We start from the raw sequence: 25,319 nt of genomic DNA on the forward strand, positions 1-25,319 counted from the left end.
TTCAATTCGTAAACACCTAGCACTAGTTTCAAATCATCTATACGTCCATAAAGTAGTAGCAGCTAGTATCTAACCTCCCATACATCAATTCCCCAGTTCCATGTAGAACAGTCATCAGCCAGTATCAGCATATCCACACCACACATACCACTACCTGTGGAGTCTCCTCTCCCTCTCCCCATTCTGAAATATACCTCGGACTTATATGCAGCCTCCACCCTCAATACACTCAGCGAGCACACAGAAAACTTCTAGTAAGCGCTAACCAGGGGCTACTGCACCCAGAGTTATCAATCCAACTGCCCCATATCACCTCAAATTTAGACAAACATTTCCTTTTTTGGTAAACTCCCCTTTCCAGGCGAATCACCACGTTCAATCTAGCAACGTACTCTGAGATATCAGGGGGCAATGATTGGATCCATTTTGCTGCTAACGTTTTCCTCGCCTGATACAGCATTCTCCCTATTCCAGTGGCTATGACAGATTGCAGATTATCCTCTGGCAGTAGGCCTAGTATGCAAATTTGGGGGTCTAACTTAAGCTTGGTGCTATATACCTTATTTATAAGATGTAATACCGCCTTACAGTAAGATGTCAGTGTGGGGCATGACCACATCATATGCAACAGATCAGCCTCAGCACTTCCACACTTCGGACAAGCTGGACTATCCCTGTAGCCTATTTTGTGTAAAAACACCGGGGTTTTATATACTCTGTGTAATAAGTACAAATGGGAAAGACGTGCTGCCTCACTAAGAGACAAAGTAGGGAAGTTCTATTACCTCTACCCATTTCTCATCCGTGAGTTTGCCTAGATCCCTTTCCCAGTGAATCCTGCTTTTCAGTGGATACCCTTTAAGAAAATCCTCCAACAGAGCTTGATATATCATAGAGATCGCTCCCTTTACTGGTCCAGCAGCAACCACTGTACTTAATGTCTGATTGGATACAAACGTCACCAGGGCTATTTTGGATTGAGCTTCTAATGCATGCCTGAGTTGCAGGTACCTATAGAATTGTGAAGAGGGCAGCCCAAATTCAGAACACAATTGTTGGTACTGCTTTAGAATCCCACTAGAGTAAATATGACCTAAGTTCCATATCCCTTTATTATTCCACTGAGAGAATCCATTCAGGCCTTCCAATTCACGGAGCGCCGGATTATTCCATAAAGGCGAAATGTTCATTAGTCCCGCTATCCCTAATATACTCCTTGCCTTATCCCATACTTTCCTCATGAGTAACATTGTTGGAATGTGCCCCACTTCCCCTTTCACCTCTCCTTCAATAGCTGCCAGCGGGGGAGATCTATTTGACACCCATCCCATCAGCCGACTACTCTTCCCCCCTAGGTCACCTACCACACCCCAACCCTTGAAGTGCTGCAATTGGGCCGACAAGAAATATAACATAGGATTAGGTAGAGCGAGACCCCCTGCATCCTTATTCCTCTGCAAGATTTCGTACCTTATCCTGCCCCTATTATTCTTCCATATATAAAGAATCAAAATAACTGTTGTATCTTATGGAAGTAATCCACACGGGGGAATTGTGCAGAATATAGAGTAACTGAGGCATGAATATCATTTTCAGCAAGTTGCCTCTACCAATCAATGATAGAGGCAGTTTATGCCAGATGGCAATTTTGCTTTTAAACTTCCCTATCAGAGGTAACAGGTTATTAGGAATATAGTCTGCAGGGTTCAGTGATACTGTCACTCCGAGGTATTTAAAGGAGTGCGCCATTTTAAGCTCGGAGAAAGTAGCATAACAAGATGGCATCTGAGAAGATATTGGGAGAATCAGACTTATCCCAGTTTATGAGAAGTCCAGACTGGTCACCGAACTGAGATACTATAGATATTATAGAAACCATGGATTCCTCTAAGTTATTTACATAGATCAGCATATCATCTGCGTATAAAGATACGCATTCTTCAATAGAACCCCTCACTAGTCCTCCCATCAAAGGAGTAGACCGCAGAAGACATGCCAAGGGTTCAATTGCTATCACAAATAGCAAGGGAGACAACGGACAGCCTGGTCTCGTCCCCCTTTCCAGAGCAATTGCTGGTGATAGTTGACCATTCACTCTAATTCTAGCCCTAGGCTCACAATATAAGAGCTTGACCCATCTCAAAAAACCAGTTCCAAAGCCCATCTTAGTCATGACCGCCCATAAATATTCCCACTCGATTCTGTCAAAAGCTTTGGCAGCATCAAGTGAGACCACCGCAGCTCTACTATCCTGAGCATCCCTCCCCTCCAACTGGAGATTTAAGAATAGCCGCCTGAGATTCAAAGCCGTGGATTTTCCAGGCATGAATCCAGATTGATCATCATGAATAATGGTTTGAATGACTCTGTTTAATCAATTGGCCAGAACTTTAGCCAGAAGTTTTACATCCACTGTCAGGAGAGAAATGGGCCTATATGAGTCCACCAGTGAGGGGTCCTTGCCTGGCTTGGGTAACACCACAACTATCGCCTCTCTCATGGAACAGGGCAATCTACCATTACGGTAAGCATCTTTAAAGACCATTAACAGATGTGGAAGTAGTAACTCCCCATGTTTTTTTATAGAACTCCCCAGAAAGACCGTCCCCACCAGGCGCCTTCTCATTGGGTATGGAGTTCAGCGCCATCTCCAATTCCTCCAGGGTTATGTCCTCCTCAAGAAGCGATCTATTCTCCTCAGATAAGGAAGGGACATTAATCCCTTCCAAATATCCAGCTCTACCAGATTCAGTAGTGAGTGACCAGTCTGGACCTATAGACCTCCCCAAAGTGAGCGTAAAATTCTCCCAGGATGTTCTCATCTCCCGTTACCAATTGCCCGCCAGTTCCTCTGAGCGAGGCTATACAGGAAGGACCATGTTATGCTTTAGTCACAGTAGCTAACAAGTGGCCTGCACTTTACCCTTCAGCAAAATATCTCTGAGTCATAAATAAACGCTTATCCTCCGCCCTAGTTTTTATGTGCTCCCTCAGAAGTTTTTGGGCTTCTTTCCATTGTGCTTCATTAGGCAATGTGGGTTGCTCTACATATTTGGCTTCTAATCGCGTAATGCTATCCGAAAGTTCCCTGTCCAGAACACGACTCTTAGACACTAATATGCTTAATATATAGCCCTCTGACATATGCCTTCAGGGCATCCCATACCATAGCCATCGATGTCGAGCCCACATTAATAAATAAAAAGTCAGTAATGGCTCCAGAGATCTCAGTTCCTGTATCCACTATTGATAACCAGAATGGGTTTAGACGCCAGATAGGTCTAGTAGCACGTATGCGTTTACCCACTTCCAAGGTAATCAATAATGGGGAATGATCAGATAGACAACGAGGCAAGTATGAGATTTCCTTTGTCAGGGTTACCAAGGATAAGGATCCAATTGCTAAATCTATTCTGGACAAGGAACTGTGTGATGCTGAGTAGCATGAATACTGACGCCGATCAGGGTTTATGGTTCTCCAAATGTTACATAGATCCATCTCCGATATCAATCGCGCCAAAGAAGTGGGAGTGTCAGTGTATGTTCCCAACCCACTATGGAATTTATCCAAGGAGCCATTAAGATACGTATTGAAGTCTCCTACAATCAATATAGGGACTAACGGGAACTTAGATGTAAAAGTAATAATCAACCTCATAACTTCAGCTGAATATGGAAGGGGGGGCGGGGACATACACCGCCACAAAAATAATTCTGAACAGAGATATGACAGTCTATGCATTAGGGATCGACCGATATTGATTTTTTTAGGGCCGATACCGATAATTTGTGAACTTTCAGGCCGATAGCCGATAATTTATACCGATATTCTGGTAATTTTCATTTTTGAGAAAAAATAATTCCTACACAAATCTGCTGAAAATGAATATGTTTATTGTTAATGTGTATTTTTTTTAATTTATTTTTTTATAAATCTTTTTCATTTATACTTAATATTTTTGTGTTGTTTTTTTTTTTACTAACTTTTAGCCCCCTTAGGGACTAGAACCCTTGTCCTATTCCCCCTGATAGATCTCTATCAGGGTGAATAGGAGCTCACACTGTCCCTGCTGCTCTGTGCATAGTGCACACAGCAGCATGGAGCTTACCATGGCAGCCAGGGCTTCAATAGCGTCCTGGCTGCCATGGTAACCGATCGGAGCCCCAGGCTTACACTGCTGGGGCTCCGATCGGAGGAGGAGGGGAGAGGGGACCCTGTGGCCACTGCCACCAATGAGTAATACTGGGTGGGGGGGGGGGGGGGCGCACTGCGCCACCAATGTTTTTACTATTGGCCGGGATAGGGATGGGGGTGGGAGGCGCACTGCGCCACCAATGAAGATAAGTCTCTCAATCATTCATATTCAGGAGGCGGGAGCTGGCTGCAGAATCACACAGCCGGCTCCCGACCTCTATGAGCGGTAGCTGCGATCCGCGGCACCTGAGGAGTTAACTACCGCGGATCGCAGCTGCCGTTCATAGAGGTCGGGAGCCGGCTATGTGATTCTGCAGCCAGCTCCCGCCTCCTGTATATGAATTAATGAAAGACTTATCTTCATTGGTGGCGCAGTGGCCACAGCCCCTCCCCTCCTCTTATGTTCTCTCCTCTCATTGGCGGCAGCGGCAGCAGCAGCACAGGGGGAGGAGACACTGCTTCCTTCTCCCCTGTGCTGCGGAGGGAACACAGAGAGCGCTGAGAGCAGCGCGTTCTGTGTTCCCAATACGTTATTGGTATATCGGCAAAATAGATGCCGATACCGATAACGTTCAAAATCCTCAATATCGGCCGATAATATCGGCCAAACCGATAATCGGTCGATCCCTACTATGCATATAAATCTCCCATCATCAATATAGGATTCCTGGGCAACAAACGGGACAGATCTATGTACTAAGATGCTAACACCTCTGGCATGCGTGGAGTGTGTAGAGTGAAATTCACACCCCACCTATGCTTTATGAACCAAATGCGTCCTATCAGCGGTCAAGTGGGTCTCAGATAAACACACAATAGCTGGCTGTATATCCCTCAGGGCATGGAAGATAGCTGATCGCTTAGACGCCTGCGACATTCCTCTCACATTCCATGCTAGTATATTAACAGAAGACATCATGATGACTCATAAGCAGATACAGAAGTCGGTGCCGACATCCCCATGAGAACCTCCCACTAGTAGTAGTACTGAAGATAGATCCTGCCCCTATACCCCCCCTCCCAACCGTCCCTTAACTTCCCTGAACATTCTGCTAGTTATGAACCAGATAAACAGGGGTACACCATAAACACATAAAGTGAACCTAACAGTCATGGGTTAACAATAGAGACACAGGTGAGAAGACAGTTATCAGATTAACACGGGCACTTCAACCTGGATATGCAAATAGGTTAGTCCACCCACCTCCCTTCCCAACCCCATAATAACCCATACAGTGTGAAAAAATAACCGATGAGAAGTCAGCACATAAAACCTCCCTCCTTAGGAAAACATAAAATAGTCCCACAAAACTATATCTAGCATTGTAGGGTGTCAATCAACAGACACTATTAAAACAAGAACAGTTCCATCAAAGATATACCGTCTCTTCAGGTATTGTTGCCACGCCGATCATTTTCATGTGTGTCCAGCCATTGACATGCCTCAGACGGATCTTCAAACATATGCGTGGATCCATTCGCCACCACCCGAAGCTTTGCCGGGTACAACATGGAATAAGGCCACTGTAATAATCTCAAACGCTTCTTTACGTCCAAAAATTTTGCTCTCCGTTTCTGTATTTCAGCAGAAAAGTCTGGGAACATGAGAATTCGGCTATCGCCAATTTGGATATCAGGGTTATCCCTGACTGCTTTAAGAATGGCGTCCCGGTCTCTGTAGTGTAAGACCTTGATCAGGAGGGGTCTCGGAGGCGCCCCCGGCAGCGGAGGGCGGAATGGCACCCTATGTGCCCTTTCTATTGCAAAGAGTGGGGATAACTTTTATTTTCCAATAGTGTCCACCAGCCACTTTTCCATTAACGAGACTGGGTCTGAGCCCTCAGTACGCTCCGGGATCCCAATAAATCATCCAATAGATCTGTATAGATCGGTACTTTGGACTAAGCGGTACCACGACTCCATACATCGGAAACAAGGCAATTTTGATGACTAGGCTGATGTGGAATGGTACAACACGGTCCTAGTAAGTTGGCAGTAAAGGTCACCAGTGATAGGCTGAGCGCGGTGTCAATTCATTTATGTACAAGTGATTTGTAAAGTTTTTTGTGGCAGCTATTATGGAGCTGTGACGACACTGCTGCTTGATTGTTGTTACTAGCGCCGGTGGCCAATACATTTTACGTACAATGTTATACAGTTACAAAAGAAGGTGCAAAGCAAAAGCTTTCTTCCTTTGTCAAGAGATTGCTGTTACAATCTGATGTCAACGACGCTTTGCTTCCATGCTCACATAGCGTATAGTATGAACCACGAGACGTTTGTAAAGTGACGTAAAAAAGAGCTTACAAGACTAACAAACTGCAATTCTTCATTAAGATCGACAGATGAAACATTTATTGGTAAAAGGGACCCCATCCGCCAGACAAATATGGTCCATACCCACCATGATTTTAGGCAACAACATGATATATGCATTGTATATGTAAACAGATAATTTGGTGTTTAAAACGGACAACTCCCTGTTGGAACATTGACTTAAGAACAGTAAAAATAAAAATGCCATAAAAACGTCATGGTCCACTAGTGTGTATGCCTCTGTTAGAGAGGTAATAGGTCCCCGAGTACCATACATCATTGGAAGACACCTTTATAGTGTCATGTCCAGTAAAATGCGTATTACTGAGTGGTGAAATCACCTCCTTGGCTTACACTTGAGCAGCAACACAGCAGACAATATGCCTTCACCTTCTCATTAGTGTATCCGTTTCCATTTGGAAAAATATAATCATTTAATGATTGTTAATGTTAAAAAAAAAATAAAATAAAAAAATATATATTTTATACAGTCTGTGAGAACGTCCTTGATTTTCCTTCTGTGCCTTTTTTCTTCAGAATATTGTACAGATGAGGCAATTTCATTATGTCCATGTTTTTACTGTAGACGTTTAAGAATATTCCAAGTACAACTAATAATCCAGACCATATATATCTGTAAAAACAAAAAAAATTATATGTTAGGGAGAATTAGTTTTGTAGAAGAGCCAGCACCACTCGAAATCCAGTATTCTCAGCTGAGATCCAAGTTTCGTACAGGAGGTCCCTAAAGAAGCACTTATGCGTTCCAATCAGCCCTTGATCTTAATCATAGCATGCTCAATCATGCATGATTAAGATGATGCTATAAGTAAGATCAAGGATTGACCAAAACGTGTAAGCTTTTCTTTATGGGACCTCTTGGATCTTTGAATAAAGTTGAGAATATTGGATTTCAAGTGGCGCTGGCTTTTTTCCGAATCTATTTCAAATTCAAACACGGTGAGCTGACTGGACTTTCATGCATACCCATTTAGGAATAATTGTATACAATCCACCAGAAATGCACTTACCACTGAAAGTAGTATGTGGTGCATTATCATGTTGTACTATTTTTATATTCCATGCCAAGTTTCTGACAGCATGACGGTAAAAATCATGGAATAGTTTCGATACATGGAAACAACTGGGTGAGTTCATTTTTCAGATAAATGGGCTTGGACCAATAGTGAGACCCAATCATCAATGAATTCTGGCTGACGAGTTCCTAGTATAAAGGTTGAGAAGCCCTGTCCTAGACCTTCAAAAATACTTTGGATGTGTTTCAACAAAGTTAAACATTCATACAGATACAGAAACTCCAAAAATAATGATTTATGTATTTCCGTGTCTATCCTTCTCAATTTAATACAATAAACATTTCTTTGTCTAGATATCTGGAGCTCTACCCCCTCAATTATAATTATCTTATCAGTGCTGATTTCACGAACCCAAGCGTCTTTGACAGGTCTCTCCTGACGGCTGCTACTTCTTCTCCCGACTGGTGGTTGAAGTGATAAAGCACCCCAAAACACAGCTCAAGCTACTGTGTTTTTTCCATACAGGTTCTCAGGTGGCTACTCAATAAAACAGAGATGAAGCAAGTTGCACGTTTCAAGTTTGGTTTGGGGATCTCGTCACTGGCACAAGCTAGGTTTAGTATAACTAAGGTGGGTGAGTAAAGCTCCAAACAATTGAATACAAAAAATAAAAAAAGAGGGATCTGTTTTTCAGAGAGACAGTAACATGTCTGCGTATGTGCTACGTCTGGTACTGTAGTTCATCTTACTCAAATTAATAGGCCTGAACTGCAAAGAAAAAATATAGGACTTTTTTCTACTATTAGGCAACCCCTTTGCCTGTAGGTTCTGAGAAATGGAATTCCATACAAAATATTTGTGTTCAGGACTCCATTTATGAAAGCTACAGGATCTTCCCCACTTTGTGCTGTAGACGCTTTAAAGGGGTTGGCCACTTTCTGGTTACTGTTGACCAATGTGTTTGTGAGATGATTATAAGGCACTTACTAATATAGCCTTTGTTGAAATTCTGCACCATTGTCTATATGTCCATGTCCCCTTGTTTACAAAGTCTTTTGTGCTGTCCGCATAGAGGTTCTGTCCATAAGGTGGCCGCTGATGGAGGGTCATGTGACCAGGCAAATCATCTCTTTGTGATGTTCCCTCCATTCAAACACACTGCACCTGTACTAAACTCCCAACAGAACAAGTGCAGATGGCAGGTGCAGTTTATTTGAATGGAGTAGACATCATAGATAATTTGCCTGGTCACTGGCCCCCCCATCAGCAGCCATCTTATGGACATCTCACAAACACATTAGTCAACAATAACCAGAAAGTGACCAACCCCTTTAAGCCTGCCATATTCATTTTAATAATATCTCTATTGACATATTATATAATGTTAGAATCCCTGGAAAAAAGGTAAATTATAATTAATACATGCATGTTTTTTTCAAATAGTGCACATGAAAACCTGATGTGATACTTACTGGATGGTGAAAGGTTTTGAAAAAAATAAAAAGGATAGCACAATTGTCATGGCCTTTCTTCCAGTTGTAACTGTAAAAAAATGAAAAAAAAGTTTTACTCCAATACAAGCTTAGTAAGTGAACTTAACTAGCAGATTATAATTTAAGATCATGGAACTGAAGAGCTATGTCTAATAAACAGGGTTTACATGAGCCGATTTCTGATCAATCAGATGAATGTCAAGATAATTACATAGATGTGGATAACTTGCTAGAGTGAGAAAAGGAAAACCAAATCCAAGATAAAAGGCCCATCCAAAAAGTATTCCTGAAGTGGTTACTGTTTTGGGAACACCTTTCATGTAGGGGGAATTGGGGGGCAGTAAGAAAATAAAAAAACTGTGATCTAAAAAATAGTTATCTGCAGTACTACTCATGTATTACAGCAGATGATAGCCCAAGAACATGGTGACAAATTCACATTAACCCCTTCCCGACTGCCCCACGTAAATTTATAGGCGGTCAGGAATTAAAAAATATTGCCCGCTCACGAGCGGAGAGGGCACCATATAGCTTCCGGGGGCCTGCCATTTTAAACAGCAGGCACTCAGGACTAATGTATGGACGAGAACGTCAATTGCATATATTTAACTCCCTGCTCTGGCTCCCCCCAGTGAGGATTGCGGGGAGCCGGATGCAGTGTGCGGCAGCCCCTGTACTCAGGAGTGGAACAGCGCTAGCACATTAGTTCCTATGGAGAGCTATTAAAAAGTGTAAAAAAATAAATAAAAATATTTTTAAAAAAAAATACATAAAGAATGTAAAAAAATTAACATGGATATCGCGTGTGAAAATGCCACTACTATTAAAATATAAAAACATTTATCCCATACGGCGAAACGGGAAAAAAAGTCAAAATTGACGATTTGACGTTTTTTGGTTGATTCGCCTCCTACAAAAAAAAATTGAATAAAAAGTGATCAAAAAGTAACATAGCCCAAAATGGTATCCGATCGCCCCGCAAAAAATAAGCCCTCACAGAGGTCCATACACACAAAGATAAAAAAGTTATGGGGGTCAGAATATGGCAATGCAAAAGAAAGAGAAGAGTCAGTTTTACAGCATAGGAAATGGTGTAAAAAAGAACAAAAAAAAAACAAAAAAAAAAACACCAAAACATAAAACTGTGGCGGAATGGTGTTTTTTTAAAAAAATAATTCCACCCCATTGTCTGCAACTGTTAATGGTGCCATTAGAAAGTGCATCTTGTCTCTCAAACAACAAGCCCTCATGTGAATAATTTTTTTTTTTAAAGTTATGGCTTTGGGAGGGCTGGAAGTAAAAAACTGAAAATCATCAGGTCTTCAAAAGGGTTAAAAGCTGAAAATTAGGGATCATGCACACGGCTGTAGTTTCAGTCCGCCTCCGATCCTCGTTTTTTGCAGATTGGATGCGGACCCATCTCAATGCGGACGGCCCCTTTAAACTCTATATAGGAAGAGCTTATACAATCCCTATAGTGGGCTGCCATTGTGTGCGACTCTCCAAATCCCTTCTTAAAAAAAAAAAATCCTGTTTTCCAGTACACTTTTCTTTCCTGTATTACAAACCATATAAATCTACAACTAGTGCAGTGACATTCTTCATTTTCTGTACCCAATATTTATCTACACCCATCAGAAATCTGTTCATATGTTTGACAGCAACACGCAATGCTGTGGGGACATTTCATTAAGAAAATTACCTGTCACGGCAACAAGAGCCCCAAAGATTTTAATCAATGCGAGAACAAAAGAAATCCCAAAATAGCCGGTCAGGGAGAAGAAGAATGCATAACCGTACGTCTGTAATGGATACTAAAGAGGAAAAAGTTAAACAAAGATTACATTTTATATATTTAGATCATATATATATATATATATATAAAAATAATATTATTAAAAAGATATTCTAATATAAAAAAACATGCACAGGCAAACAAAAGAGCAGGTATTTTCCCCTATACTGTGCCTATTTCATATTCTGTCCTAATCTCTCAAAGCGGTAATGTGATATCTACATTGCTTTTAGAAGTGCATTTTACCGTCCCTGATAATCTAGACAAGGTCAAGATATTTTAAAGGCTATAGGGTCTGATGCACTTTGGTGTAGGCGTCAAATGAAAGAGGTGACATTATGAAATGAATGCTCCCAGTTAATATACAACCCGACTGATGTATTAATTCTGAATAAATAAAACATGCCATTACAGTGTTTTTTTTTATGGAAGGAAAAAAAACTATTTGCGAAGCGAGTATACGGCTTGAAGGTAGTGCCTATTCAGCAGCCTCTGCATAACATGACATGTATATTTTATGCTGTCATGCACTATTGCCTTGCATTAATACAGTTCTGAGTCGCAATCCAGCCATTTCTTTTTCTTTTTTTAATCAAGCTGCAGCTCTATTTCCGCACTCACCTTGGAACAGAACGATACAGCGGGAGCCAATCCGCTGGAAACGACGAGGCCCAGCAAAATGTAAACAAATCCGATGGAATATGAATACAGAACCTGAAAATGGAATAACGTTGGATTCAGAAGGAGAGATCTGTCAATACCAAGAATGCACATGTATATAGGCTTAGTCAGTCAAACATCTTAAAAATTACAGTAGCTATAAAAGGTTGTAAAGTCTCTAAAATAAAAATAAAGGGCTTTCCAGGCTTTGGTCCCTTTTTTATTTCTGCCCCCTAGTGTGTGGTACACAATTAAAGATCATACTGACCTGCTCCCTGCCGCCCCAGCCTGTGCCGCTGCAGCCAATAACTGGTCTCAGCACCTCCGCTGAGAGCAGGCATTGACACTGCAGATGGGCTATGACCCTATCCATTCCCTGGCCAGTAGTGAACAGGCTGAGGACCAGAAGATCACCAAACAAGCAGGGAGCAGGTGATTATGATTTTTTCCATTATGTACCAAGTGCTAGGGGGCAGAAATAAAAAAGGGACCATATCCTGAAAATCCTATTTTAGGGTGCTGTCAATTTTGGACACCTGGCATGTACTAGTTGTGAAACCCAATGGATAGGCCGATTGTGGTGTTGATGGTCATGTACTGTTGAGTGCCCACTTATGTGCTGGAGCTACTCCAGATATAGGACCCCCACTGATCTAATATTTATGGCCTACCCTTAGGATAGGCCATCAATATTAAAGTGTATCTAAACCTTTAGGTCACACAAGCGAGTATTCTGCGTCGGTTCAATGCGTGATGCAAACACATTGCGCCCGCACGGAATCCGGACCCATTCATTTCAATGGGGCTGGGTACATGTGCGTTGGTTTTCATGCATCACTCTTGCGTTGCGTGAAAATCGCAGCATGTTCTATATTCTGAGATTTTCGCGCAATGCTGGCCCCATGGAAGTGAATGGAGCTGCGTGAAAATCGGTTTTCACACATGGTTGCTAAGAGATGTTGTTTGTATACATTCAGTATCTTATGACGCGCGTGCAAAACGCATTAAATCGCATTGCGCCCGCGTGATAAAAACTAAACAACTGAATGCGATTGCAGGCAAAACTGAATGACTGCCTGAGAAATCGCCCAATTTTTACTAAACGCATTCGCACCTAATCCGGACACGCTCATCTGCAAGGGGCCTTACACTTTACAACGTTATTGTTTCTGTAGCAAACAGGATCACAGAGTTGGGACCTTTCTATACGATGTACAGATTCTGTGTTCTACAATATATGCAGTGGTGAGCAATTGGAGCACCAAGAGGTGGGGCCGAATCGTCTGAGCACTGCTTTGTAAGACCCCCTGTGCTCTGCACACGTCCCCCTTCTCTTGATTGAAAGGGCTAGACATCAGGCTGAGGGCAGAGCTGTATCATAGAGCTGTGTGCTAGCAAGTAAATATTATATATTCTATATTTCACCACACAGAGCTGCTCAGAACCCTAAGACTGCCTACAGCTTTCATGGTGGGAGTTGTAGTTTTACAACAATTGCCCAGGGCTGAGTGGGAGATTTTTTATTTCTATTCAATCCCTTTATTTTTCTCCTCCACATGCTCCCCAGTGTCTCTTTACCATGCTGCAGAGGTCACTGCTGCTGTTCCCCTCCTGCACAGTCTCCCCAGACCTCAGTGACAGCCCAGCATGATGCATTATCTACAATCGTGCCACAGACGGGCATCAGGACCTTCTGTGTGGGCGGAGCTAACTCCGCCCCCATTCTTTGCCTGTACTTGCTCCAGGATGACTGGGCCTTCTTCTGCATCTGACCCCCAGACTCTGACCTCAGCCCCTGGACTGCAGTGGGCTCCCAGGACCCTCTTATCAAAGCACCCGGCCTGTTCCCTCTCCAGCTGGTAAGTCCATGATGTAAAAGGCATGCAGCAGTGTCTGTGGAGGAGGGGGTGCAGGGCTGCTGGGGTCACACTCTCATTGTAACAGCCCTGCACTGCCCTCAAGCACTGGTGGTCACTGACCTGTGAGTTTCCCACTGTCAGCTGTGTTTCCCCTGTTCCCAGTGCGTCCTCCACAGGTCCCGCTGTGTGTGCTTCCTGTGCCCCCGTGTGAGCTCCCTGTGCCCTCCATGTGACTCCAGGGCACAACCAAACGGCATGCTCGTGTGGTGCTTGTGACGAGGCCATGCTGCGTTCAATTACTGCATGGCTGTCTGGGCCATAGAGGGTTCTAGTTAAACTAATGAAGACGATATTGTTTAGGTGGTCTGCATTGTTAATTGGGGGAGGGGCGTTGGAGTATAGATTAAATACCCGTGTCCAAATTAGCAGTGTTTATTTTCTTTCAGTACTTGGGGGGGAACAGACCAGGACTGCTAATAAAGGAATCTGTAAAGGTATGTCACACATTGAGGCCGTATCACAGATAGATGCCCCACAACAGTGCGTCCTCCACAGGTCCCCCACAACAGTGCGTCCTCCACAGGTCCGCCACAACAGTGCGTCCTCCACAGGTCCGCCACAACAGTGCGTCCTCCACAGGTCCGCCACAACAGTGCGTCCTCCACAGGTCCGCCACAACAGTGCGTCCTCCACAGGTCCCCCACAACAGTGCGTCATCCACAGGTCCCCCACAACAGTGCGTCCCCCACAACAGTGCGTCCTCCACAGGTCCCCCACAACAGTGCGTCCTCCACAGGTCCCCCACAACAGTGCGTCCCCCACAACAGTGCGTCCTCCACAGGTCCCCCACAACAGTGCGTCATCCACAGGTCCCCCACAACAGTGCGTCCCCCACAACAGTGCGTCCTCCACAGGTCCCCCACAACAGTGCGTCCTCCACAGGTCCCCCACAACAGTGCGTCCCCCACAGGTCCCCCACAACAGTGCGTCCCCCACAGGTCCCCCACAACAGTGCGTCCCCCACAGGTCCCCCACAACAGTGCGTCCCCCACAGGTCCCCCACAACAGTGCGTCCCCCACAGGTCCCCCACAACAGTGCGTCCCCCACAGGTCCCCCACAACAGTGCGTCCCCCACAGGTCCCCCACAACAGTGCGTCCCCCACAACAGTGCGTCCCCCACAACAGTGCGTCCCCCACAACAGTGCGTCCCCCACAACAGTGCGTCCCCCACAACAGTGCGTCCCCCACAACAGTGCGTCCCCCACAACAGTGCGTCCCCCACAAGTCCCCCACAACAGTGCGTCCCCCACAGGTCCCCCACAACAGTGCGTCCTCCACAGGTCCCCCACAACAGTGCGTCCTCCACAGGTCCCCCACAACAGTGCGTCCCCCACAACAGTGCGTCCCCCACAACAGTGCGTCCTCCACAGGTCCCCCACAACAGTGCGTCCTCCACAGGTCCCCCACAACAGTGCGTCCTCCACAGGTCCCCCACAACAGTGCGTCCTCCACAGGTCCCCCACAACAGTGCGTCCTCCACAGGTCCCCCACAACAGTGCGTCCTCCACAGGTCCCCCACAACAGTGCGTTCTCCACAGGTCCCCCACAACAGTGCGTCCTCCACAGGTCCCCCACAACAGTGTGCATGTGCAGCATTATCTCCATTCACTGCTATGGAATTGCCAGTGATCAGCTATTATCAGAACACTCATAGCATAATGGAGGATGACCATGCATGCACACTGTGCTCTCCCTTCACTTCAGGGACCCGGATGGGACAACCCCTTTTTTTCAGCTTGTGGTTTTATAAACTGCCCCATGGAAAAACAGAAGTGCCCTGGCCATTCATAACGCGGGGTCCATGTCCAGAATTCCCATAAAAAATGGGAAGGAATGAAATTCCACGCCAAAACTGCCTCAAAAAGTGTTTTATAAAATGTGTCAGAAAAAAAACACATCCAAGAAAAACGATGCGGATTCTGCATTAAGTTTTTTTTAAGCACAGAAAATACTCTGTGTGAACATACCCAACGAGGCTTCAGGATCAGAAGCTTAGGCCTTGTTCACATCAGATCAGTTATTTCCATCAATAAGGTATAATGAAAAGATCTGCACCTGTTTTGTGTTTTTGACTCGCACCTAATTTTGGCTCACAATCACGGATGGAAATAACTGACCAAATAAGGCTGCTTTCACACTAGTGTTTTGGCTTTCCGTTTCTGAGACCCGGTGCATGCATGGTCATCCTCCATTATTGGCATCCTCCATCATGGGCTCTCACAAGCGGTCCAAAACCGATAAGTTTTGCCCTAATGCATTCTTAGCGGATCCTTTTCCATTCAGAATACATCAGTTTGCCTCCGTTCAGTCACCATTTCGCTCTGGAGGCGGACACCAAAACGCTGCCTGCAGCGTTTTTCTGTCGGCCATGTGGTGCGGAGCAAGACGGATCTGGCACACAATGTCAATGGGGACGGATCCGTTTTCTCTGACACAATAGAAAACAGATCCATCCCCCACTGACTTTCAATGGTGTTCAAGACGGATCCATCATAGCTATAGAAGACATAATACAACTGAATCCATTCATGACGGATGCATGCGGTTGTATTATGGTAACGGAAGCGTTTTTGCAGATCCATGACAAATCTGCAAAAAACGCTAGTGTGAAAGTAGCCTGAGGTGTGAACAAGGTCTTACAGTGGAAAGGCTAAAGAGAGATGATGTGGCATTCTACAATCAGCTGCTGTTGCAACCGCTGTCCATGCCTACAAGGTACTGCTAGTCCAATATTTCAGGATTTGGGTGCTCCACTTTCAATTTTGCCCAGGGCCACACAGACTTTTCTACTGGGCAGGGCCGGTTTTAGACCATTTCCTTATCATAGTGAGAATTATGTCTTTTAGAAAGCAAATATTACTGGTTTCATATATTGTGTCTGTGAATAAAGCAGTAATAGGTTTTAGCAAAAAAAAAAAAAAAAAAACACCACTATTCTCAAAATATTAAGGCCTTATTATTATATGATGTAACGAAAAAGATAGGGGGCGGCACCAATGCTCCGGCTAGATGCACGAGGAGAAGGACGCTGTGTATGGCTGGAGAGGACCCACACGATCGGCGGTGCTCAGCTAAAAAAGCGAGATGCAGAAATCACGGTAATGTAGAACAGAATGAAATAGCGGCACTCACCCGTGTGGAGTCAAATCAGCAACTTTATTATTCGGATGCTACATCAGGCAGGGGGCGGACAATTCAAAACACACGCATTGATCAATGCGTGTGTTTTGAATTGTCCACCCCCTGCCTGATGTAGCATCCGAATAATAAAGTTGCTGATTTGACTCCACACGGGTGAGTGCCGCTATTTCATTCTGTTCTACATTACCCTTATTATTATATGACTAGCAGAAAGACCCGGCTTCGCACGGGTATATTTCATCTATTTCATTTAATGTTTGTGTATGTCATTAAAAGATATCTACAGTATCCACTATAACAGTGAAATCTACAGTACCCCGTCCCTTTAAAGCTGACCTACAGCAGTGAAGAAAAATGGCTGGGTTGTTATGGAAACCTGGTGTAAAACTGTGTGTATGTGGAGACTAAGGGCCTGCGAGCTTCTATTGGCTGATAAGGGTCACGTGACCAGGCTTCTATTGGCTAATGCATTTTTTGGGAATATCTCACGCAGGGATGTCCTTTTGCACAGCTCACTCTCAGACAGCAGCACTGTGCTGTCTGAGCGTGAGATGCAGGGAGAAAGTCACCATCCCTCCCAGCCCTGAAGCTGACAGTTGACTTTTACCTTCATTTTTTCAATCTCTGTCGGCTGCTGAGTGAGAGGGGGCGTGGCCTAAATGGATTGGGGCGTGCCTCAGCAGGTCCTGTGGGTGGGGTTTTAAGTCCGTGTTTTGAGGGTGGCCTGAATGGCCACCCTACCTGCCCCCTGAACTGTCACCTCCACAGCACTCCGCTCCCTTAACAGTGTCACCCACAGCGCCCTGCCTCTTTAAAGCTGACCTGCAGCAGTGAAGAAAATTGGCTAGGTTGTTATGGAAACCTGGTATAAAACTGTGTGTATGTGGAGACTAAGGTCCTGCGAGCTTCTTTTGGCTGATAAGGGACATGTAACCGTGTGTATGGCAGTTGGGATATGAAGAGAAAGACCTGCAGGCTTCTATTGGCTAATGTAGGTCATGTGATGTGCTATATTTGCTTTTTTTTGTTTTGTTTGGAATATCTCAGGAACGGTACGTGCTAAAGAGCTGTGACCCCCACAAGATTTCTTTCCAGGTAGCAAGGGATGTGTATACCAAGTTTAGTTGAAATCGATGGTTGCGTTTTTGATTGATTGCGGAACATATATATAATATAATATAGGATAGACTTAATATGGTTTTAAAGAAAAAAAAAAAAAATAGAGAGAAAACATATGTCTCTCCACTATACCACTAAGCTATAACATTACCACATAGATAGATCAGTTATTTCTATGCTTACAAACGAACACATATTACTGGTGTCTGTATGATCATATATTGTGCCTGTGAATAAAGCAGTAATATGCAGATTCACTTTCAGAGCAGATCTTAGTGTAGTGAAGCTGTAGTACATAGTGTATATGATATTTATATGCTAGGACACAACTCTAGCACAGAGCTCTGCCCTCAGTCTGATGTCTTGCTCTGTCAATCAAGGGGAGAGGGGAGTGTGCAGAGCACAGGGAGTGTTACAAAGCACTGCTCAGATGATTTAGCCCTACCTCTTGGTGCTCCAATTGCTCATTTGAATATGAAAAAAAACATTGATTTCTCTGTAGCTGTTTAACATACAAACAAAAGAAAGGTATAGTTTTAATCAGCACGATGAGCCCTATCAGCCAGTATGTCTGGTTTAATAGGGTTGATCCTGGTGACAGGGCCTCTTTAAAAGGTCAATACAGAGATCTCTCCCATCATCTATTTATACCCAGGACTGTGATGAGGAGACGTCCTCTACATTTAGAGGGAAGGTTTCTCCATAAATATAGAAGTGGAAGAGCAGCAAGACTATGCAACTCACTGCCGGAGGAGAATGAACTCACTAAAAAAAGTACAAGAGGGGTCTGAGTGCATTGCTGCAATGAGACAATATAACACGTTATAGGTACTGGATATGTGGAGAAGGGTTGTTGATCCAGGGAGTTATTCTGACTGCTAAATTTGGAGTGGGAACAAAATATTTTTCTAAGATAAGGAAAATTGTCTTCTACCTCATGAGGGTTTTTGCCTTCCTCTGGATCAACTTTGCAGGATAATAGGCTGAACTGGATAGACATTTGTCTTTTTTTCAGACTTGACACAGAATTATAACTTTATTTTAAAGTAAAAATATATATTTGTACCATCACATTCTCCTTCTCTATAATTGCTACAGCAATTTGCTGCTACAACTGTTTGTTTCCTACTCCACTCATAGTGATCTGCTTTACATCACTTGTCTCATCTACCTCCTAATTCCTGGTGTATAACTATGTGAATCTTCAAGCACAGTCTTAAATGATACCTGAGGAAGAGGCAGTGAGTAGTCTCGAAAGCTTGCAATTGTGTCATCATCTTTTCAGTTAGCTATTAAAAAGGTATCAAACACTGAGGAATCTCAAATTTTTAAATCTATATCTTTAGTGTTTGACCGCAGAGAGTCAGAATTCTTTGATCTTCGTTGATCTCAAGATCAAAAGTGTTACCATTTTGCGGTGGACACGTACTGTACACAGTTCCCTTTCCAATGCAAACAGGAAATGCAGGACATGTGGTATGTTATGCATGTGATCTCGATAGGGAGAGCAGAATTAGGCTATTTTCACAGCTGCGTTTTGTTGTACAGTTTTGAGATCCGTCACAGGATCTCAAAACCGCAGCAAAACGCTTCCGTTTTCTCCCCACTCTTTGTCAATGGGGACAAAAGTAAACAAACTTGAACAGAGTGCATCAGAATGCATTCCTTTGCGTTCCCATGCTGCACACAAAACCGCTGATACTGAGCAAGACCGTTTTTTTGGGGGGAGATAATACAACCGAATCCGTTCTGAACGGATGCAGACAGTTGTATTATTGAACGGATGCGTTTTTACCGATTCCCTGCCCGATCCAGCAAAAACGCAGATGTGAAAGTAGCCACTAAGCCACTGTCAGACACCTCTGGCAATGGTTTGTTGTCTCGAGTAGTGACACCCTTATGCACATTAAATGATCGTACAGTCCTGTTAAAAATGGCAGGTTCAGCTGACATCTATCTAATAGTGTGGTAGGCTGACCACCACTGTTTACGGGAAATTAAGCATTATATAGCACCTACATCCATGTAGTGGCTGGGGAAGAGAAATATGAATCCGGTAGATGGCATGATATACACAAGACCCCAGCTATCGTTCTTTTTAGGTCCTCAAAGTAACAAACAAAAATGCAGCACTCCTTACCATTTCTGAATTAGAGCCATTGTGTAATTTCATAGCCTTTTCTTGCACATTTCCTATTACAGCATCAGCACAGAGTGCAAAAGATATAAGCACCACACCTTAAAAAAAGAAAAATGAAAAAAAATATCTAAATCTACTATTACACCTAAAATGTACAGTAGTAAATTAAATACACTATGTATACCGTTACCTTGTTTTTACTCCTCAACATTGAAGTTACTTTAATTAAAGCTTTATGTAGTCACAGAAGCCCTCAGATGAGGCCACATTTCCGATGATGTATCTACTAATTGATGACGTCGACCGTACAAAAGCAGCACTTAGAAACTAAAATTCGGAGCGTAGCGTCGGCTTAAGCGCAGAGGAAGCAATGGAAACCCTCATCCGAGCGAGATTATGATCCGAATATTTGTAAGAGACAGCATGAGAGTACGCTTTGTTTATACTAGCTGAATAGTTTGGCTCCCTTTAGGCAAAAATGTCATCTGAATAGATTTGTCCCTCACAATGTTCAAAGGAATCTGATTAAATTATGGAAGTGGAAGCTTCAGCTGGAATCAGACTAGTTTATGTATCAATGTTTCTGAGAAATTTATGAGTAAAAGTCAAGTGAAGTCAATTTGGCATTTAGTAACTAGCATCCAAACTGCTACCCTTAGGCAACTGAATCCTTAAGAATTTTTCATTTGAAAGTTAATATAAAATAGAGAAAGTAGTATGTTTTCTGAAAGCCCCGATGCCTGCAAGACTTTTTGCTGGTTTGTGCATTTATCCATGCATATGCTAGTGTCAATACTCATTTAACATATGTTACCTAATACACCGCCGTTGCAAAGAATAATATGTTGTAATAAACTCCAGTTCATAGCCTTCTTTCTCCCCCTTCTTATTGTCTGTTCCGCTCCACTTTTATATACAAAGAGATACGCTACTGTGACTACAGTTACTTTTGTTAAAACGCCATGGTGAGCAAATCCAATTACTGATATTTGCATACTGCATACACTCGGGTACTGAACATTTCCGCTCCGCTCTCATTTGAAGAAAAGTAATAGATTTGATTTGCATTTAAGACAAGTACAGTAAAGTAACATCAGCCAGACATTTTTGGCAAGTAAACTTTAGAAAGTGAGAGTCTGCATAAAGTCCGTTGTCCTAAAACCACACAATAATAAGCAGAGACAGCTCAATTAGACAGAATTTCATGGTTTCATAAAGATTCAGTTTGATATGTTCCTCAGTCTTCACTAGAATAAAATGCACAGGAAGCAAGGTAGAACATTATTATGGTCTCTTAGAGACATTGTCCTCCCCTGATTAAAAAAAAACTAAAAACGGTGGGGGGATCTGTTTTGCGTGTAGTCCAACTGGTGGTGAAGGCTGATGCATCCCTTCGGATTGCCGAGACTATTCATTGATAAAGTGATCATCGATTCGTCTGGTGGGACAAGCCCTCAAAAGGGTTGCCCGGTTTCAAGAGGATACTGGACAACTCAGAGGAGTGACAGGAGACAAAGAACAAATGGTTACTTACCTGATGGATCCCATGCCGCAGTTCCAGTTCTCCAGCAAGGCTCCGTTTTCCAAGATGCAGCGATGATGCCAAAATCAACAGTTTGTGACCGCTGCAGCCAATCACTGGTGTCTTCAGTGCACTGTCGAGTTCAGGGATTGGCTGTAGTGGTCACATATTGTCAACATAATGTCAGCGCTTCATCCGGGAATACAGAGCCCTGGTGCAGGATCTGTCAGGGAAGTAATCAGCTATTATTACAGGTCGATCTCCTGAGTTGTCCAGTTTCTTCTTGAATAAAAGGGCTAAAATACATTTGCCTGTCCTGTAGAGTGGTTAACTTGGCCAGGACAGCAAGTAGCAGGACTAAAATTTACGTTCGTTTGGCTTGTTCTGGTGGGGGCATAGAAACGATTTTTTTTACTCTCCTTCTCTATATAGCTTCCTGATGAGACTTGGTAAGGGGGCAACATTAGACTCCCTAAGCACAGCATGATGTTTTTTGCGGGACAAATTGTAGTATTTGATGGCGCCATTTTGGGGTACGCATAACTTTCTGATTAACTTTTATTAAGGGCTGTTTCACACAAGCAGATGCCGTGCATGACATCCGCTGCGTGAATGAGAGCCAAGACCGGCTGCAGACAGAAGAAGCACAAAGCATTAACATGATTGATAATGCTCCGTGCCTCTGTGATGTTTTTACTACAAAATCACAGTGAGACAAAGTTGTCACTGTGACTTTGTAGCAAAAAGGTCACAGAGAGGCACGGAGCATTATCAATCATGTTAATGCTTTGTACTTCTTCTGTCCGCAGCTGGTCTTGGCTCTCATTCATGCAGCGGATGTCACTCACGGCACTCACTTGTGCGAAACAGCCCTAACTGTTTCGCAAAAGCGAGGGAGATGGGAAAAACAGCTATACGGCCACTCGTTTTTACGTTATAAATTTTACGTAAAAATAACATAATACCTTTAGTCTCTGGGTCAGTACAATTACAGTGATACCAAATACATATATATTTTTTTTACGTTTTACTCAGGGCTGTGGAGTCGGAGTCGGGGGAAATTTTGGGTACCTGGAGTCGGAGTCGGCAAACAATGCACCGACTCCGACTCCTACTAAATTTAGATTGGAATAAAAAAAAAAAAAAGCAAGTTTAAATGTCCCAATTCACAAAAAGTTATAATTAATGACTTCTCTACTGTAAGAATAAAGACCAATGCATGCAGTGCCTCACGTAACCGCAAAACGAACACGTTAAGTGACCGTGAAGAAGCATGCTTTTCATGTGCTTCACTATATGGCACGCAACGCACAATTAGGAGCGGCAATACTTATACTTTCCATAGTGTTGTTTTCTGCTTTTACAGGGAACGCAGCGTCCATGTGTAACCTGATAAGGGATTAAATAAATATGTTTTTTGCAGGACTAGAGAGTGAGACACTTGTATAAGTGAAGGGAATGGAGGGCCAATAGATCAAGACTGAAGCTGTAAACCATTGGAAAAACTGCTGTCATTTAGCTAAGGCTACTTTCACACTAGCGTTCGGAGCGGATCCGTCTGATGTTTCATCAGACGGATCCGCTTCTATAATGCAGACGTTTGCATCCGTTCAGAACGGATCCGTCTGCATTATAACTTAGAAAATTTTCTAAGTCTGAAAGTAGCCTGAGCGGATCCGTTCAGACTTTACATTGAAAGTCAATAGGGGACGGATCCGCTTGAAGATTGAGCCATATGGTGTCATCTTCAAGCGGATCCGTCCCCATTGACTTACATTGTAAGTCTGGACGGATCCGCTCGCCTCCGCACGGCCAGCGTTCAGGTGTCCGCTCACTGAGCGGAGCGGAGGCTGAGCGCTGGCAGGCGGATGCATTCTCAGTGGATCCGCCTCCATTGAGAATGCATCAGGGCTGGACGGCTGCGTTCAGGACCGCTCGTGAGCCCCTTCAAACGGAGCGCACGAGCGGACACCTGAACGCAGGTGTGAAAGTAGCCTAAGGCTATAAAAACTTGTAAACTCCGATTGTTAGCTTAAACTTTAAACATGACTATGGGATTCTCCTAGGAAAATCATGTTTTAGAATAAATGCCCCTTCCTGGATCCTCCTTTGTTTTCATTGTGTTTGTCTTTTGCTTAAACTGTGCAATACAGTAGACTGTTGGCTTCCCAGCCAGTAGTCCTGTGGTAGGTTGCGTTTCTTTCCCTCAAGGAATGTATAAAATACATTCGCATATTAATACAGAGGAGTCGGAGTCGGGGAGTCGGAAGTACATAAAACTGAGGAGTCGGAGTCGGAACATTTATCTACCGACTCCACAGCCCTGGTTTTACTACTTTTTTGCAATAAAACTTTTTTAAAAGAAAAAAATGTTTTTGCATTGCCGCTTCCCAAGACCCATAACCTTTTTATTTTTATTTCTATAGAGTTGTGTGAGGGCTTGTCTTTTGCGGGACGACTTGAATTTTTTTCATTGGTATCATTTTGGAGTACATAGCACTTCTTGATCGCTTGTTTTTTCGGTGGCAACTAAGAATAAATTAGCAATTCTGTCTTTTTGTTTTTAATTTCTTTTTTACGTCATTCACCGTAGGGGAGAATTTATGTGATATTTATTTAATCCGGGCAATACTAAACATATGGGGGAGATTTTATTTTTTTTGCTATTTTTTTCCATTGAAAAGCGTATTTTCAATGGAAAAAAAAAAGCGTAATTTTTTATTTATTTAATAAATGTGTTTTTTTCCCTTTTTATTACAGCTTAATAGTCCCACAAGGGGACTATAACAGACGGTGCATTGCATTTTAAAAGCAATCAAAATACTATCTCTATAGTGCATTGCATTTTATTGGCAATGCTATTGTAACATTGACCAGCAGGCTGCGCCAGAGAGGTGCAGCCTGCTGGAAATTACTGAAGGCTGGTCTGGGGCCTACATCACACCCCTGCAAGCCTTCATGCACATCGGCACCCCGCGATCGCATTTGCAGGGTGCTGATGAGAGACAGAGGGAGTCCGCTCCCTCTGTCAGCACTTTATATGCGTCGGGCACCATTGCCCGCGGCATGTAAAGTGTTAAACGGCCCGTATCGGCACTCCTGTCAGTCCGGGCTGTTAGAGCAGGGCCACGGCTCTTATGTGAGCACTGGGCCGCAGTAAAAAAGCAGCAGCCCAGCCTAAGGCCCCTTAGTGACCGCTGTAAAAAGGCGTATAGGTGGTTAAAAGACAAAATCTAAGTAAGTGCTGTGCTTAAAGGGGTTCTGCACTTTCATTTAACTGATGATCTATCCTCTGGATAGATCATCAGCTTCTGATCGGCAGGGTCCGACACCTGGGACCCCCGCCGATCAGCTGTTTGAGAAGGCAGCGGCGCTCCAGCAGCGCCGCAGCCTTCTCACTGTTTACCGCAGGCCCACTGACGTCACGACTAGTATCAACTAGCATGGGCGCGGCTAAGCTCCATTCAAGTGAACAGAGCTTAGCCCCGCCCACGCTAGTTGATACTAGTCGTGACGTCACTGGGCCGGCGGTAAACAGTGAGAAGGCCGCGGCGCTCCTGCCTTCTCAAACAGCTCATCGGCAGGGGTCCCGGGTGTCGGACCCCCGCCGATCAGAAGCTGATAATCTATCCAGAGGATAGATCAGTTAAATGAAAGTGCAGAACCCCTTTAAGTCATATTTTCCCAAATACTGGTATACCTCATGAAACAGTGTTGGCACAAATTTTCTTAGACCTCGGTATTGTGATGTGTAGAGACACATCTTTTTGATAAAAAATGGTAACACCCACTTGTCAACTTATTTAATGAGCATCTGTCAGCAGGATCAACTATTAATCCCTTCAGGACCCTGCGATTTTCTGTTTTCGTTTTTCACTCCCTGTCTTCCTGGAGCCATACCTTTTTTATTTTTCGTATGAGGGCTTGTTGTTTGCGGGATAAGTTGTACTTTTTTTAATGGCACCATTTACTATGGCATTC

At 43.7% G+C, this 25,319-nt stretch overlaps 1 protein-coding gene across 4 annotated transcripts in view; it reads right to left on the reverse strand.

Moving 5' to 3' along the window:
- Positions 1-6,525: 6,525 nt before the first annotated feature.
- The window catches only part of SLC35B3 (solute carrier family 35 member B3), a 48,650-nt gene continuing 29,856 nt past the window's right edge, over positions 6,526-25,319 (reverse strand). For all 4 annotated transcript variants that reach the window (XM_040432911.1, XM_040432912.1, XM_040432913.1 and 1 more), the window contains exons 6-10: positions 19,817-19,914; positions 11,458-11,550; positions 10,744-10,855; positions 9,021-9,090; positions 6,526-7,145 (exon numbers count right to left, since the gene is read on the reverse strand). In XM_040432911.1, the coding sequence (XP_040288845.1) occupies positions 6,995-7,145; positions 9,021-9,090; positions 10,744-10,855; positions 11,458-11,550; positions 19,817-19,914 (524 nt within the window). In that variant the 3' untranslated portion in view covers positions 6,526-6,994. The remainder of the gene's footprint in view (positions 7,146-9,020; positions 9,091-10,743; positions 10,856-11,457; positions 11,551-19,816; positions 19,915-25,319) is intronic.

The sequence above is a fragment of the Bufo bufo genome, chromosome 5 (assembly GCF_905171765.1).
Source record: "Bufo bufo chromosome 5, aBufBuf1.1, whole genome shotgun sequence".
Taxonomy (NCBI): Eukaryota; Metazoa; Chordata; class Amphibia; order Anura; family Bufonidae; genus Bufo; species Bufo bufo.